Raw genomic sequence first — 16,980 nt, 5'->3', positions numbered from 1 at the left:
ACACGTCCACAAAGAGTAAAAGAGCTAGATAGACATTCTCTATACTGAATCTCTCTTTGATGTTAACAAAACTGTCTTTTATGTACAGCTCACCAATTGTGATTCATGTATGGAGCTCTTTGGCTTGAAAAGGGTTTACATAATGCTTTTTATTGCTATCGGAGACTCATTCAGGTTTTCATTTTGCACCAAAGGGTTTTTGTTTCTGCAGACTATAAACTTTAAATGAGTCGATTTTTTTATTAACCTATTTAAGCATTCTGAATTGGTAAAACTGTTTATAACTATGGAAAAGGCAAAGTTGAACTTTTATGTATGCAGAGTTATAAAAACCGGTGGATATTGATGGATTGAACAACCGATATATTGATGAACAGAACGCTCTATATACAATAACAAGTATAAGAATGGGAAAGCAAAAACTATAGTTATTCTACATAATGTGGGATCTTATAGAAAATTTTCGAAAATGTCAGATGTAACTGTTAAAATTAATGGGAAACATTTTGGAATAACCTATCTAACTTAGTAACTAAATACATAAAAAATAAATTGATATAAAATCAGTTGAGTGGAATGTCAATTATATTTATAAAATATATTTAAGATATTAATGCCTAAATTTTCCTCTCTTGCAGATTTACAACACAATGGAACTGCATCAACGACATCTTTCCAATTTCTACAAATTGCACAAGTAAAAGCAGCCTAAGAGTTTACGGTAATTAGGTACTCGATTAGGGATACCCATTGAGCCATCAAGGATGCCCAATATGTCGAGCATTAAGACGGAGCAAAGCGTTTCTCCAGGTGCCAGCGGCAGCTATCAGCTGCCCGTTAACATGTCCACGCCCACTGGGCGTCACAATGTCTCTGTGACGAACATCAAGTGCGAGCTGGACGAGCTGCCCACGCCGAATGGGAATCTGGTGCCGGTCATCGCCAACTACAGTAATCACAATCACAATCATAGCAATCACAATAATCACAACAATCACAATCATGGCCTGCGCATACCGCTGGGAGGGGGAGTCGGCGACGACGGCGACGGCGGCGACAACAACAAGGAGGAGGACGAATCCGACTCGGACGCGGAGCTGGCCAACATTGAGAATCTGAAGGTGCGTAGGCGAGCGGCCGACAAGAACGGGCCACGTCCCATGTCCTGGGAGGGCGAGCTGAGTGACGGCGAGACGAACGGCCAGGAGCCGCCCGACGAGGAGCTCATGGAAACGGAGACGGTTGTGAAGAGCGAGTCGGGCAGTGCTGCCGGGGGCGTTGTCACGGCCATCCTGCAGCCCATCAAGACGGAGCTGGAGCACATTGCCGGCGAGATGCAGCAGCAACAGCAGGAGCAACAGCAGCTACAGCAGCATCAGCAGCACCAGCAGCACCAGCAGCAGCAGCAGCAGCAACTGCAACAGCAACTGCAGAGCCACAAGCAGCAGCAGGGCTACAAGCTGAAGCTGGCGCCCACCCAGAGTGATCCGATTAATCTGAAATATGAACCAGTTGCCACATCCAATTCGACAACGTCGCTCTGCGATCGCAGCAAGTCGAGCAGCGGCGGCCACTTGCCGCTGCTGCCGGCCAATCCCAGTCCCGACTCTGCCATACATTCCGTCTACACGCACAGCAGTCCGTCGCAGTCGCCGCTGACGTCACGGCACGCCCCCTACACGCCGTCGCTGAGCCGGAATAACAGCGATGCGTCGCACAGCAGCTGCTACAGCTACAGCTCCGAGTTCAGTCCCACCCACTCGCCGATTCAGGCGCGTCACGCGCCGCCCGCCGGCTCCGCCCTGTTCCCGGGCCATGCCAATGGCGGCGTCGGCGCTGGAACACTGCATCATCACAGCGTGCTGTATCCGCCATTGAATGTGGATGCTGCCGCGCAGGAGGCGCAAAATCTCAGCATGGACGGCAACAGCAGCAGCAGCGCCCTGGACAGCTCGGCCACGCTGCCAGCCTCGCCGGCGGGCATCTCGCGGCAGCAGCTCATCAATTCGCCCTGTCCGATTTGCGGTGATAAGATCAGCGGCTTCCATTACGGCATCTTCTCCTGCGAGTCGTGCAAGGGCTTCTTCAAGCGCACCGTCCAGAATCGCAAGAACTATGTGTGCGTGCGCGGCGGCCCCTGCCAGGTGAGCATCTCGACGCGCAAGAAGTGCCCGGCCTGCCGGTTCGAGAAGTGCCTGCAGAAGGGCATGAAACTGGAGGCCATACGCGAGGATCGCACACGCGGCGGTCGCTCCACCTATCAATGCTCCTACACGCTGCCCAATTCGATGCTCAGTCCGCTGTTGAGTCCGGATCAGGCGGCTGCCGCAGCGGCAGCTGCTGCCGTCGTCAGTCAGCAACAGCAGCAACAGCAACAGCAGCAGCAGCAACATCAGAGATTGCAGCAACAGCATCATCAACAGCAGCAACAGCAACACCTGCAACAGCATCAACAACAGCAACAACAACAGCAGCAGCACCACCATCAACAGCAACAACAACAGCCACATAATCCACTCAATGGCTTTGGCAGTGGGTCCAATTCACTGCCCGCCAGTCCCAGTCTCGGCGCATCCATCAAAACGGAGCAAACAGATACGCTCAGTCATCATGCCTTGTCACGAGCCTCAAGCATTCCAGCCCTATTGCAGGTGAGTGGACATTAAAAGAGATCAAAGTTTAGACTTATTGAGATATATTCCATATATTATATTACTATATATTATACAGTAGAATCCGATTATAACGACGCTAACTATATCTGGAAGACCTAATCTAGTTTTATATGCATAGAGTTGGCTGAAAATCTTAAATTTTCTTATCCATTTAGGTTTTGGAGTACCTTAGTAATGTCTTAGACCTTTTTCGTCAGTTGTTTCCATCTAGTTGCCATAAAGCTTTTTGAACAGATTCACTAAGTTTATTGGATGAATTTGGTCTTATCATTATTGTCAAACAATGCCTTGATTTAGGAAAGGAACGTAAGGTGGACGCTATAAGCGAATAGAGAGCGAGAGAGTGATGTATCACAGTGTCACTTGGAGACCGAGTGCAAAGAGTAGACGTTCCCGCTCTTACCAATATAACCAAATACTATATAATATTCAAGCAAGAGAAAGTCAATTCTTCGGAATGCTTCACTGTTTTCCTTCATCTTCACTTCCAGAGAGTAAATAGCAAAAATTATTCAATTTGGTTTATTTCGATCAACTTGTGTGTAGACTTTTATATGATCTTTTAATATTAGACAAGTAACAACATATAACAACATATAGGGATTTAAGTTAGTCATTATCTAAGAGTTTGTAGCTATAGTAGCTATAATAATATAGAGCTTATACAACTAGCCGAAGATCTTTTTATACCCTGAACCCATTGAAAATGGGAAATCAGGGTATAATGGTTTTGTTAAAATGTATGTAACAGGCAGAAGGAGGCGTGGCAGACCCCACAAAGTATATATATTCTTGATCAGGGCGACGAGCTGAGTCGATTTAGCCCTGTCCGTCTGTCTGTCCGTCCGTCCGTCCGTCCGTCCGTCCGTCCGTCCGTCCGTCCGTCTGTCCGTATGTTTGAACGCGTCGATTTCAGAAGATACAAAAGCTAGAGACTTCAACTTTTTTTTAAAATGTCCGTATATATCACGCGGATATCGAGTTTATCACTAAAAAACGATAACTCATTCCGATACTTTTTTATCGATAAAAAACCTTATCGAAGATCAGTTTAAAAATTATATCTCCTACACCTTTCAAGCTACAGTCTCCAAATTTAAAATGTATATTAAGATGTATTTTATACAATTTCGGTTTTTGTTAAAATTTACCCCCCACCCCCAAATCCACCCCCTCACCCTAATCTTTGTAAAAGTCGTATATCAAATACTAGAGACGTGTGCTTCGGTATACACATACATTTAAACAATATGAATACGTTCTGAAAGTTTCATTACGATCGTACGTCTAGAAATTAAATCATTCAACAAATAAGTTCTCCTAATATTGCCAACACTGCAGCGCAACCCAAGCGCAATCGCCTGTATATGTGAGTGTGTGTGTGTGCGTGTATTTGTTTGCATGAGTGCGTGTGTGGGTGCTAATTATTATTGATATATCAGTTGCTTGTAGGGTTCAGGGGATCTCGTAGTCGAGCAGTCTCGACTAGAGCTTTCTTACTTGTTTCATTTTCGTTACCCGGACATTTAAGGGAAGACCAAAAATATTGCTTATTCCTCATTCCTTCTTTTGACTGAAGCCAGCTATTTGCCTTTTAGAAAGTTCCTTAAAGTTTCTTGACAAGATCAAGTCGAAATTTTATGAAGCAGTTCTAAATCGACGAATTCGCTGCTTTGGTACTCCCCCTAAAGTACATAGAAATCAATTTATATATAGTTTACACTTTTACATAAATTCCCCGCTAATACTTTGACCCCTCCTCTACTCTCTCCACTAGGAAATCATGGATGTGGAACATCTCTGGCAATATACCGATGCGGAATTGGCGCGCATCAATCAGCCGCTGTCCTCGTTTGCATCCGGCGGCTCCTCGTCGAGCGGCACCGGTGGCGGTTCAAGTTCCGCCGGACAGCACACAGCCAACGCACAACAGATGACCAATCCACTGCTGGCCAGTGCGGGTCTCTCGTCCAACGGCGAGAACGCCAATCCCGATCTGATTGCCCATCTCTGCAATGTGGCCGATCATCGGCTCTACAAGATCGTCAAATGGTGCAAGAGTTTGCCGCTCTTCAAGAACATCTCGGTGAGTATGATTTAGTATATCACTAATATTAAACATCTGTATAATCTATTATCTCAATTGACTTTCAGATCGACGATCAGATCTGCCTGCTCATCAATTCGTGGTGTGAACTGCTGCTCTTCTCCTGCTGTTTTCGTTCCATTGACACGCCCGGCGAGATCAAGATGTCGCAGGGCCGCAAGATAACGCTGGCACAGGCCAAAACAAATGGCTTACAGGTGGGCTAAGATGAAGCGTGGCTGGCCCTAATTATGTTAGTGGAACAACCAGTTGGGCTTCGGGTGGGCTAGATTGTAGTTTTGTCAACATCTATAGAGTCTTGATTAATTTCGCCTTATTTTTATGGGTTAGCTAGTAGCTCAGAAATATGGCTTCGTTGAATGCATAGAGATGAGCCAGATCTTTTGATCTATACAGTTGACTTTCTGTTGATTTATGAACATGTTTAACAACTTGGAGTCGTAGTAGAGTTAACTTTTTTTAAATGAATTTATTATAGTTCTGCTTAGTATTCAAAATATGTTTTGCCTAGCTAACGAGCCTCTTAAAATGTCTATAAAAATCCTAAAAATCCACTTAAAAAAAAAAAAAACAAAACATTTACTTGTAAAAATTCCATTTAATTTTGTACACTCTTTTGAATTGTTAAGCCTTCAATGAAAATATGGACAAATTTTAATTATTTCTATAGCTTGTGAATATCTTTTTTTTTTTTTCAATCTTTGTTTAATGAAAATCTCGACAAATTTCAATCCTGTGTAAACTAAAAAAAAAAAAACCTTTCGCTTCTTATCTCGAGTTACGGTATTCGTTTATTCGTTAGTAACCTTCTATAGTTGTTATTGATTTATTTATTGTTCCAGTTCATGTATTTTTTTTATTTTTATTTATTTTTTTTTTTTATAATATTTAATGCGGAAAATAAAATATTTATTTATTTAAAAGAATTATAGATGTATAGATCATTTCAGATATAAAGATTTAATTGAAATGAGAATAAATATAGAACTATATTAACTTAATAGAAAGGCTGAGTTGTAATAGAAAAGTTGTATGGAAAGCTCGCTTAACGTTTTTAAGTTGATTGAGCGTGAAACACATACTGAGCTCACGCTTCACGCCCTTAAGCTGTCTTTATAAAAGTTGCAGCCAGGCTTATCGTCAGTGCTGCCAGCTTAGCATATTTCCGGCTAGATTTAGCCAATTTAAAAGTGAACTGGCCAATCAAATATAAACAGCTATGCAATTGCAGCATATTTGCAACTGTATCTAGCATATACTCAAGCTCATAGACTAGTTGTAGCATATCACCGACATGGGCATAATATTTGATAGCCAATAGCCTAATATTCCAGCAGGTTTAGCATGTTTTACTCTGCTTTTATCCACAATCCAATTTATTACACAGTTTAACAGAGATCACAGCTAAACTCAGATCCTATACCAGTACTAAACTCACTCTTATAAAATACTCTTATACGCTTTGCTTGCAGGCCTGCATAGAGCGCATGCTGAATCTGACGGATCACTTGAGACGCCTGCGCGTTGATCGTTATGAATATGTTGCCATGAAGGTGATTGTGCTGCTGCAGTCCGGTAAGTGTGCGCCTTCAGTTGTACCGACAAAGGGCTATTACTAATTGTTGCATATTGTGTTTAATTATCTAGATACCACGGAGCTGCACGAGGCGGTCAAGGTGCGCGAGTGCCAGGAGAAGGCGCTGCAGGCTCTGCAGGCGTACACGCTGGCCCATTATCCCGATACGCCGTCCAAGTTTGGGGAGCTGCTGCTGCGTATACCCGATCTGCAGCGCACGTGTCAGGTGAGTGTGTGTGAATGTGAAGATGTTTCTAAGAGAAGCTAACTCTGTCTTTCTCTCTCTATCGCTCTCTCTCTGCATCTCCCTTTGGCTAACTGCAGCTGGGCAAGGAGATGCTGACGATTAAGACGCGCGACGGTGCAGACTTCAATTTGCTGATGGAGCTGCTGCGCGGAGAGCATTGACAAATGCTCTATAGGACCATGGAACGCTATCGATGTCGCAGCTGGGCTTAAGGCAAATGGACGAAAAAAACAACAACAAGAACAACAACAACAAAAATGAAATGAAACAAGTTTTATATGATTTAGTAGTATTAGTATATCTATGCATAGTGTTAAGTGCTCTATGTGTAAGCTCTGAAAACATGTGCCTAAACGATGAACCCATTGCCAAAGCAACAACAACAACAACAATAACAACAACAACAGCAAGCAGAACAACAACATGAGCAGCAGCAACGAAATTCTGAGAAACTAAAACTGATAGCATTTAAAAATGAAACGAAAAGAAAAAAAAACACATTTTTATAAGCAGCCAAATTATTAAAATAAATATACAACAAATGATGTATATATGTATATGTATACAATTATGTGCTCCAAGTGTTGCATTTGATGTTGTTGTTGTTGCTGTTTTTGCTGTTGTTGTGCTGGCAGAGTTTATTAAAATTATATAAAGTTTTTGCTATATATACATAAAATTACATATATATATATATGTATAGAAATATATATAAACGGATTATGTATAGTAACTAAAGCACACATGGAAAATGAAAAGACTTAGAAATTTATTTAACTTTAAATATTAAAACAAAAGAAAGAGAAACTAAAACAAAAGAAGGAAAAATCAAATTTTTATTTTTAGTTCAAGTAAATGTTTTTTATATGCATATATATATGTATAGTATATGATATCGAAAATCGAAGTGAAAATCGAAGAATATTTTGTAATAATCAACAAAAAGAAATGCCAAAACCGAAATCGGTTTACAAGAGAACTGCTAGATTTTCCAACTAAATATATATATATACATATATGTATATAACTTTAACGCGAACGAGTAAAAAAAAATCCATTTTTAAATGTTGTAGCATTTAGTTTTAGTGCAATTTCACACATGTCTACTTATATATCGATATATGTATATACATATATATATATATATCTCAATGCAGATGAAACTAAGAGGTAAACTCGATTGAAATTGCCGCCGCGTGGCATAAACTATTCCAGTGATGCTAATTGTTGCATAAAAAACATCAACAAAACTACATAAATCAAATTTATAATTTTTGTCATTACAACAACAACAACAACAAACACAGCTATATGAATATTTGTAACTGTAACTGTATGCGTATTTGAATTGTATTTTGTATTCTTTGATTAATGTTTACATATGCATATACATGCATACATATATATATGTATGTATGTATATGTATATATATATGCGTGTATATTTTGTTTTACTATAATTCTACTTAATAGCTGAAGCAAATCCTGTAACAGGATTTAAAACATTTACCGATTACATACAGTTATTTCTATATAGTATATACATATATATTTTTTGTCACCGCATAAACAAAACCTAGATTCGATATAGCCAGCATAATGCCTATATATATATATATATTTATGTGTATGTGTGTACGTTAACTATATGTAACAAAACAAAAAGAGAAAGAAGAAAAAAAAACGACAACAACTTCCAGCCCCACCAGCAAACAAAAAACGTAACTATAAAAAAAAAAACAATTCCAATAATTTATATAAATGAGAAAAACCATAAAAATTGAAAGAAAACAGTTAAGGCCAGGTGAGGTATTCCTCAATATTCACGATCTTTTCTATATACACATATATGTACTATATATGTATGTGTATACCATATAAGCTGTGATTCAAGCAATGTTGAGATTAAGTATTCGCTATCACAGTAAAAAAAAATAAACACACACACACTTACACAAAATCAAAATTAAATTGTTTATTTGCTAGAGTAACTAATCATTGTCCATTAAAATAGTAAAGGGAAACGACAACTCGGCTGCTACCTGGCCCCATAAACTTAAATGCTAAACTTAAATGCAAATAGTTAAATGTTAATTTAATGCAGCAAGCTCATAACTAAATATCAATATACAATATACCATAGTTAAATGCAATTGTAAACTGATAATCAAATCAAAATTAATTTATAGTTATCTTATCTTACGAAACCCCCTCGCCTTTCCCACCTCCTCCCACAACAACAACAACAACAACAACAACAAATCGAAAATTGTAGCAGCGAACAAGCATACAAAAACAAAAAAGTCTTGAACCCTTTTTGCAGCTTGTGCTTAGATTTTACTATTTAAGCTCTTCGCTTAAATAGTTAAAGTTGCACTGAAACAAAAATGATGTAAGAAATTAAATTTACTTGTAATTGTCAAAATTATTTAAGCTCTAGCTTAATTCTTGTGCTTGTCTTTTGCGCTCGGTGCTACGTTTTTCATCTACTCATCCATAGTAAATATTTAATTTCATTTTTTGATAAGTGTAATAACGGAAATTGAAATGAAAAAAAAAAAACACAATTAAATCAAATTAATTGTCAATGCAATATTTTGTAATAAACTTTTTTTCAAAAAAACAAAAAAAAAAAAAAAAATTCTACATATGTATAAAAACAGTTGTATTTTCTTTAAATTATTCCATTTTGAAGGGCACAGAAAATGTTGGTTATCCTATGTTTATATTTTATATAATATAGTATTAGTTATATTTTTCATATTTAAAAGAAAATTTACTGGATTTTCGAAAAATTTGAAGATAGAAAAATTTATATATCAGATGAAAAAGAAATTATTTAGATTTGAACGAATGAAAGATAAAATTAAACAATAATTTGTTCATGAATTTCATTCTTTTTTTTATTTTTTTTTATTTATTTTTTATTTATTTTTTTTTTGTTTATTTTTTTATTTATTTTTGTTTATTTTTTTATTTATTTTTTTTATTTTTTTACTATTATTTTTTTATTTATTTCATTTTTTTCACAATTTTTTCCCCTCTTATTTTTAATTCTGTGCAGGGAGATTTATGTTTCCTCTTCTTCTTCAACTGGATTTTTTGCTATTATTCACTTTAGTTAAAACTATTTTCAAATTAGCACCACAAGTAAATAATTTAATTTAATTCCTGAAAATATTTACTATATTCTTGGATTAGTTCTTAACTTTTTTTTTTTTTTTAATTATTATTTTAATTATGGTCTCCTCCAAATCGATTTCATTCGGCTGATTCTTACACTTTAGAGCTACTATTACTTATAAATAAATTAATTGAGCAGGAGCAGGCGGGGCTGTCATTTAGGCGAGTTTAAATCTATGAAGGGATGAATGATACAGGATATATAAGAGGGATTTTTGTATATTGTATCATCTATCTACTTACTGGAGTACTGGCTGAGATTACAGCTGGTTGTCTTGTTAACGAAATTGAATATCTGCGGATCGGAGTCGCCATCGATGGGCATTTCATAAGGAGCACCGGAGCAAGGCATCAGAGCACAGGGCATAGGGCAGGGCATAGAGCAGGGCATAGAGCAAGCCATCTGACAGGGCACTCGACAGGGCATCTGACAGGGCATTCGACAGGGCATCTGGCAGGGCATCTGACAGGGCATCTGGCAGGGCATCTGGGAGGGCATTGGGCAAGGCATTGGGCAGGGCATCTGGGAGGGCATTGGGCAAGGCGCGGCACAGGCATAGCTACACGGAACGCTGGGCGTAATCTGAGTCGCAGAGCCCGCACACAGATGCATCCCACAGCTGCTCGGTTCGGGCATCGTCACGCAGGGTGGCGCAGCAGAATAACTAAAGTAGGGAATTATAAGAAATTAATTAACTGAAATGAAGTTAACTATCTTGGACTTACCTTATGGGCGGCGTATGGCTCATGCAGTTGCTGCAGGTGGAGCAGGCCTCGCAGCTGTTGTTATTGCGGCAGGTGTCGCACTTGGGAAAGTGATTGAATGAGTTGCCCGGCGCATTGAAGGGCTTATAGGACGTTGAGTAAACGGTCTGATGCTGCAGCTCCACAGGCGCAGCATTGCTGTCGTTGTTGGAGCCACCGTTCCTGCTCATGCCAGCAGCTCCAGCAGGAGCTTGGCATGCACCCTGAGCCATGCCGAAGCCTAGGCAGGGCGGCGAGGGGCTGGTCAGACAGTTGGGAAAGCACGGATTTTGCGTAGCCAGCACCTGCTTTATGAATCCCTCAATATCGATGCAGTTGCTGTTGCTGTTATCGGCTTGAGGCATCTGCGCATAGCTTAAATTGCTCGGAGCAGGAAAAGAGGGTGGGCCGGAGGGCGGACAGGCGGGTTGATAGGAGGGTTGCGGCGGGAAGCAAGGTGGCGGCGCATAGCTGGGCTGCGGCTGATAGGTGGGCGGTGGCTGGTAGCAAGGCTGCGACGTCTGCCTGCTGGACATGGCTCGCAGATCAGCTGCGGGTGGGCTACCACAAGTATTCCTCGTGTTTGGGTTGTAGTTGTAGCTGCCCATCGGATCCGTGTGGCCCGCTGCACTGATGCCGTTCACCTGCTCTGCGCTCTGGGGGCAGCTGAAGCCCCCCGTGGCGTGCATTTCACAGGCATGCTCCATCTCGACGGCTTCGCTGTGCTCCTGGCTGAGGCTATTCGCATCCGAAGTCTGATCTTTGCATTCGCACTCCATTTGGCTCGAGTTGGTGTCGGATGCATTGTAACAGGGCTTGCTGTAGATCATGGATGCGTTCGGGTACGCCTCCGATGGGTATCTGTTGGAGTTGTTATCGTGGTAGGATCCGGCTACGTGGCGCTGCTGCTGCTGCTGCTGCTGCTGCTGCTGCTGCTGCTGTTGCTGCTGTGGCTGCAATTGTTGTTGTGGCTGATACATTGCTGGCGCTTGGTATTGCATATAATTATAGTCCATGCCAGGAAACGTCTGAGATTGAGATTGCATGTACTTGAAATATTCATCCTCTGACATTGGATTATGATAGGAGCCCAAAGCGCTGGACTGGCTAAAGTGATTGGCATTACTAAGAGACATGTCCATGCCCATGCCCATGCCCATATCCATTCCCAAACTATTTCCCATTTTTGAAGCCGTTTCCAGATCCATTCCCAATGCCATGGGCAAGCCCATCTGCTGGGCATAATATTCCGTTGCGCCAATCTGATCCGCCCCCCCTAGTTTTTTATTTGTATTTCCACAACTCATCGATCGCAATTGATTTTTTATGTTCGAATAATCTATGGAGGACGTTTTTAATTTCCTATATATGTATATAAAATACTCTCTCTAATCTCTCAACTTTCATATATTATCTTCCATCTTTGATATCTGATCTCAGCCTTTCTCCCTCAAATCACCTTTCAATATCTACCTCAATCTTTCTCTCACGACACTCTTACAAATCAATATCTTTCTCACTCTCGCTCTCTCACTCAGCCTTTCTCTTTCCCTCACTTTTCGGTTTGTCTAAGATCTTCTACTTACGTTGGTATTCCTTGCCTTCTGAACTATTTGGACTACATTTCTCATCGAAACCTTTTTCAATTTCACCAGAATGCATACGGAAAGAAGATCTATAAGAAGAAAAGTCCAAGAGTTAATCAACCACTTTAACCAGCTGCAACTATGTTTGCCATACGATTTTTCTTCTTTGGATACCACTGGAGTTTCTGTTACGCATCTCGTAATATCTGATCCCGAAATCTTCTGTGCATTTACCGATGCGGAGGAATCATCTTCTGGTTTCTCTGTACTTACTGATGACGAAGAATTTACCGAAGTTGAGGAATACTCTACAGAATTCTCAACCTTAACTTCATTTTCTACATTTCCAACCTCTTTACTGTCCTCGTCAGAGTTCTCACTCTTAGCTTCCTTCAGGGTGGTCGTAGATGAGGTGTTTGTAGCTGGTATATAGGTCTTATAGATCTCATCGATACTCTCAATGGCATCCAGTCGAATTGCGTTCTCCTCTCGCTGGGCCGAGCTTAACGATGTTACATCAATGATATTCATAGTGAAATACCAATACCGACCGAATCGCTCGTCAGATCAACCCAACCCTCGACTCTTTGTCTCACCCATAACAAGAGCACCACAGAGTGAATATACCCTAAATTTTGATAGGTGCTTTGACAGTATTTTGTCTTTTGAACTCTGATTCAATACAAATTTTTCGACTACTATGATCTTATTGCTTAAAACAATATGAATAATAATTTTTAACAAATTTTAATTTATCAGGATTTCTTTTAAGCTCGAACTATTACCTATTAAAAATATTTATGTATCTAAATATATGAATATTTTTAATATTAATAGTTATTATATATTTTAATATTAATAGTTATCAATATTTTCAAAGCGTAATATTCTAACATTCATAATTATTATTTATATCAATCTTTTGATTTTATATATTTGAAGTTGAGCTTAATAATTTATTATTTAATTAATTTATTATTATTGTATTATAATTATCCTCTTAATGTATTATTATTTTTTTTTTTTTTAAAGAAGCCTCTATCTGCTTTAAGGAATTTCTTTTGTAGAGGTTAATAAGAGTTGTTCTTGGTTCCGTTTGGTATTTTCCATAAGGAGACGAAAATTTAATTTCCGCCTTGGCACGCTGCCGTGCTTTGTTACGAGGGAGAAGCTAAGGCGGTAGGCTTCGGGAAGAAGGCTGAGGTGCGTCATATTTTATTCTTTAAATTTCCTTTAACTGCCAAGCCCCCGTGCTCACGCACACACGCGCACAGACAGCGTCGTCACACACGTGTGGTAAGTGTGAAGCTCTTCGGCCTTTCGCTTTTTTCTTTTTATTATACCCTTGCAATGGGTCTTGTAATTTTATTAGCCAACATGCAACCCATAAGACATCAAATTTTTATATCAAATAATATATTTTTATAGCTATTCAAGAGTTTGGCAAGATGAAGGCGACCGAATGCCTCTTGGATGTTTATTAAGCAACTGGATTTTTGCCGGTACGAATATACGTGATAGTAAATTCCTGGGGATATAAAAATTTGAATGCCAAAAAGTTCAAATGAATAAAAATACTAAATTATAAGCCGAATTTTAAAGCAAAAGAACTTGACTTCTGGAAAGTTTCTATCAGAAAGAATTTATCATTTTTTAAATAAAATAATAAAAAATTTTAATTTATAATTTTTTTATTAAATAAATTACATATTACTATTTTTTTTGCACTTTCCCAAAATAAATGTTGCTATAATACTTGTTAGGATATGCAATATTCGTCGGGCCAATTGATTCACCTTTATTGGTCGGCCGTTGCCTTCTTTAATTGCGCTCAGGTGTGTGCGTATGTTCCTGGGGCGTTTAATTGAATTTCCTGAATTTTCGGAATAATTTTTGGGCATCAGCTGCTGCTTATTCTTATCTTATTGTTTATGCAGTTAAAATTTAACGTACATTAGATTACGAAACCTGTTGAAGAGTTGAGAAGTCGCCTAAATGCTGTCTAAACAAACAATCGCAATATTTCATGCCTGTTTGCACCTGTCCAAGCAAGCGCATCTCCAGTTGGCTTAAAAAAACATTTGTTGGCCAGGCAACCAGTCATCATTATCGTCAGCAGCTTGGCAAGAAATTTGCATGCCATTGGCTACTTTGGCATGCGATTGAAATGTTAAGTTGCAAAAGAAAAAAAATGACTGATTGATAGATTGATTGATCGCCAAGCAGATGCAGGACGAGCTGTTGAAGCTGAGCAGCAGGCGAGGTGAGGGTATTCTGGATTAATAATATATCTTCCAGTTGCTCCGGTTGCTGCTGCATGCTATTATGTTCAATTTAGACACTCAGGAATTTAAAGCCAGTTTAATTGATGCTGTAATTGCTGCACACTTAAACGTTTTTTTGTTTACAATTTTTTACATTACGGAACTAAAACGAGTTGTCCAGTAATAAGTGGAAAAACTAAAGCCACATAAAGTTAAATTACCGCTCTATCAAATTTCTATGAAAATTTTAGAGTTTAAATTTACGCGCCCTTAGAAATAAGTTAAAATGTCTGGCACCACTGCTGTTAACAACAGCAGCAGTTAAATTCCAATTGAAAACGAGCACTTGTCATTAACAGTTTACATGAATGCTGACTAAAAGTAAGTACTAAATTAATTAACATGTATGCTTCTCTTGCTTTTAATGAATATTGTTAAAAAACTTCTAAAGCTTTCATGCATTTTTAAAATCAGAATTTCAACAGCTATTTAACAGGCCCGCCAAGCTGTTAAGATTCACAGAGTGTAAAGAACTTAACAGTGGTACTAAAAAATCCCAAGTAATGAAATACCGAATGTATCAACAGCTGTTAATGCAACATGCGCCAGCTAACAGACCGATGTTAACTAGTCTGTAAAGAAATTTCCAACCGTGCGGGTGGCTACGCGCGTGCCAATCAGAACACCAAACAAGAAATTGGAACCTAACAATGAGATTTTCGCAAAATAACACTTAGATCGTAAACAAGAAATATACGAAAAGTTTAATATTAAAATAACAACAAAGCGTGTTAAGCAGTGTGAGTGCAAGGTGTGTACAATATGAAAAAATTAAATGCAAAATGCTAAATACAGAGAGTCAAATGCAGAAAGGCGAATCGCAATCACAGCAATAAAAACAAGTGTAACACACAATATTAATGTACGAGGCGTGCGGCCTGCCAGCGTAATAGTGTGTGTGTGTGTGAGTGTATTAGAGTTTGTTTGCGTGCGTGTAGATGTGTGCGTCACCTAAATAAACCAATTCTAATTGGTGAGAAGAGAGCAAGAAGCGTTTTTTTTTGGCTGCGGCCAAAAATCAGCTGTCTGCTTTATGCGTGTGGTGTGTGTCTGTGTGTGCTTGAATGCATTTGGTATTGCGATGGTGTGCATGTGCTTTGGCGTGTATGCTTCTGTGACTTTATGTGTATGTGTGTGTAGGCCTATGCTAGGCATTTGTTGTTGTTATTTGGTGTTAAATTTTGAAGCCTGCGTTCGTTTCTTTTTCTTTCGCCTACATATTCTGCGCTTATCTACTTTTTCAAAGCCAAAGCCAGAGCCACAAAACTTGTTTCGTTATTTAGTTGCCAATGGTGGTGGTGGTTGTTGTTGTTGTTGTTGTGACTCTTATTGTTGTTGTGCGACGCGTCACGCCTTTTGTGTTTTTAATCGCGCAATTCATTCATGAGACCCACAGCAGCAGCGACAGCGCAGCAGCAGCAGTAGCCGCAACAACAACAAAAACAACAGCAACAACAACAGCAATGGCAGCAACAAGAGCGGCGATCGTCTGCTCAATTTAGGCCGCGCGTTTTCAAATTTCTTTTATTTTCACCCAAAAAAAAAAAAAAATAAAAAATTGTGAAAGATAAAAAAGAAGAAGAAGGAAGCAAATATATCGAACAAAAGCAAAATCAAAAGAAATCAAATTTCAAGCTTGTCACAGCGTCAGCAGCAGCAGCAGCAACTACAAAAAATAACAGTGACAAAAAGCAAAAGCAACAACAACAGTTATTGCATTTGCCGCTCTTGTTTTTGTTTTTTGCTTTATTAGTGAATGTGAATGTTTGTGATGTAAGTTTTTGTATATTTTGAAAAGTATTTTTAAACATTTGGTGTTTTATTTGGGTTTCTTTCCGTTTGTTATTCGTCTCATTGCACTTTTTCCGCTTGCTATTGTTGTTGTTCATTTTACGTTTGGCATTTGGCTATTTGCAGTCATTTTTAATTTCATTTCGCCCTGGCTGACCGGCTTTGTATCACATAATATACACATGTCAATGCGAAAATAACTGCAACAATAAAAACAAGAAGCGGAACAACAACAGTTACTAAAACTACCGTTTGTTGCTTGCCCACGCATACGTGAACCTGTTAGATTGGCTACTGTTAAACAATACCCTGTAGCAGGACATTGTAAGAAGGGTATTTAGTGGATGATTTTGTTTGTGTAATGGGCGAATGATTCAGTCAAGCATTTAAATAGCAATTATATTCTAAATAAAAGTTAGTTTAAATTCGAGGGTATCAGTTTATTAAAGTGCCTAAAAATAAATAATAACCCATAAATAGAGTTGGCTTTAAATATATATATTTGTTTAAACATAACATATATATGTATATTTAAATTTATATATATGTAATCAAAAATGTTATTCAATTGCTGCCGAACTTTTATATCTCATTTAAAGTTATTTTTTGCTTCAATATCTTTGTAGGTAACAAATAATTTCGATAGTCTATATATACGAAAGCTCGAAATACTCTGACCGACTTTTTTGTTGTTGTATATATAGTGTTATTTATAGATATATATTGAACTGGTTTTTTGAGTTTGTG

At 38.8% G+C, this 16,980-nt stretch overlaps 3 protein-coding genes across 5 annotated transcripts in view; 2 read left to right on the top strand and 1 right to left on the bottom strand.

The window, feature by feature from the left end:
- The window catches only part of Hr39 (Nuclear hormone receptor FTZ-F1 beta), a 32,055-nt gene extending 24,653 nt beyond the window's left edge, over window positions 1-7,402 (top strand). For both annotated transcript variants that reach the window (XM_089257149.1, XM_089257148.1), the window contains exons 3-8: window positions 639-2,651; window positions 4,453-4,761; window positions 4,830-4,979; window positions 6,255-6,357; window positions 6,430-6,584; window positions 6,683-7,402. In XM_089257149.1, coding sequence (XP_089113275.1) covers window positions 765-2,651; window positions 4,453-4,761; window positions 4,830-4,979; window positions 6,255-6,357; window positions 6,430-6,584; window positions 6,683-6,766 — 2,688 coding nt within the window. In that variant the 5' untranslated portion in view covers window positions 639-764 and the 3' untranslated portion in view covers window positions 6,767-7,402. The remainder of the gene's footprint in view (window positions 1-638; window positions 2,652-4,452; window positions 4,762-4,829; window positions 4,980-6,254; window positions 6,358-6,429; window positions 6,585-6,682) is intronic.
- Window positions 7,403-9,817: 2,415 nt separating this feature from the next.
- Window positions 9,818-12,784, bottom strand: LOC115562630 (uncharacterized). The gene is made up of 5 exons (XM_030384491.2): window positions 12,273-12,784; window positions 12,119-12,207; window positions 10,515-11,871; window positions 10,032-10,453; window positions 9,818-9,962 (listed from the first exon to the last, which is right to left on the bottom strand). Exons 1-5 carry the CDS (start codon window positions 12,647-12,649, stop codon window positions 9,943-9,945), a joined length of 2,265 nt encoding a protein of 754 aa, XP_030240351.1. The 5' UTR covers window positions 12,650-12,784; the 3' UTR covers window positions 9,818-9,942.
- Window positions 12,785-15,003: 2,219 nt separating this feature from the next.
- Window positions 15,004-16,980, top strand: part of LOC108658595 (beta-1,4-glucuronyltransferase 1) — a 78,469-nt gene continuing 76,492 nt past the window's right edge. For both annotated transcript variants that reach the window (XM_089257029.1, XM_089257028.1), the window contains exon 1: window positions 15,004-15,193. The gene's annotated coding sequence lies outside the window, so the exon portion shown is untranslated. The remainder of the gene's footprint in view (window positions 15,194-16,980) is intronic.

This window comes from Drosophila navojoa, chromosome 3 (genome assembly GCF_054131105.1).
Source record: "Drosophila navojoa isolate 15081-1374.11 chromosome 3, UAZ_NAV_1.0, whole genome shotgun sequence".
Lineage (NCBI taxonomy): Eukaryota > Metazoa > Arthropoda > Insecta > Diptera > Drosophilidae > Drosophila > Drosophila navojoa.
The sequence above is the reverse complement of the archived record's forward strand: the minus strand, read 5'-3'. Positions and strand labels throughout refer to the sequence as shown.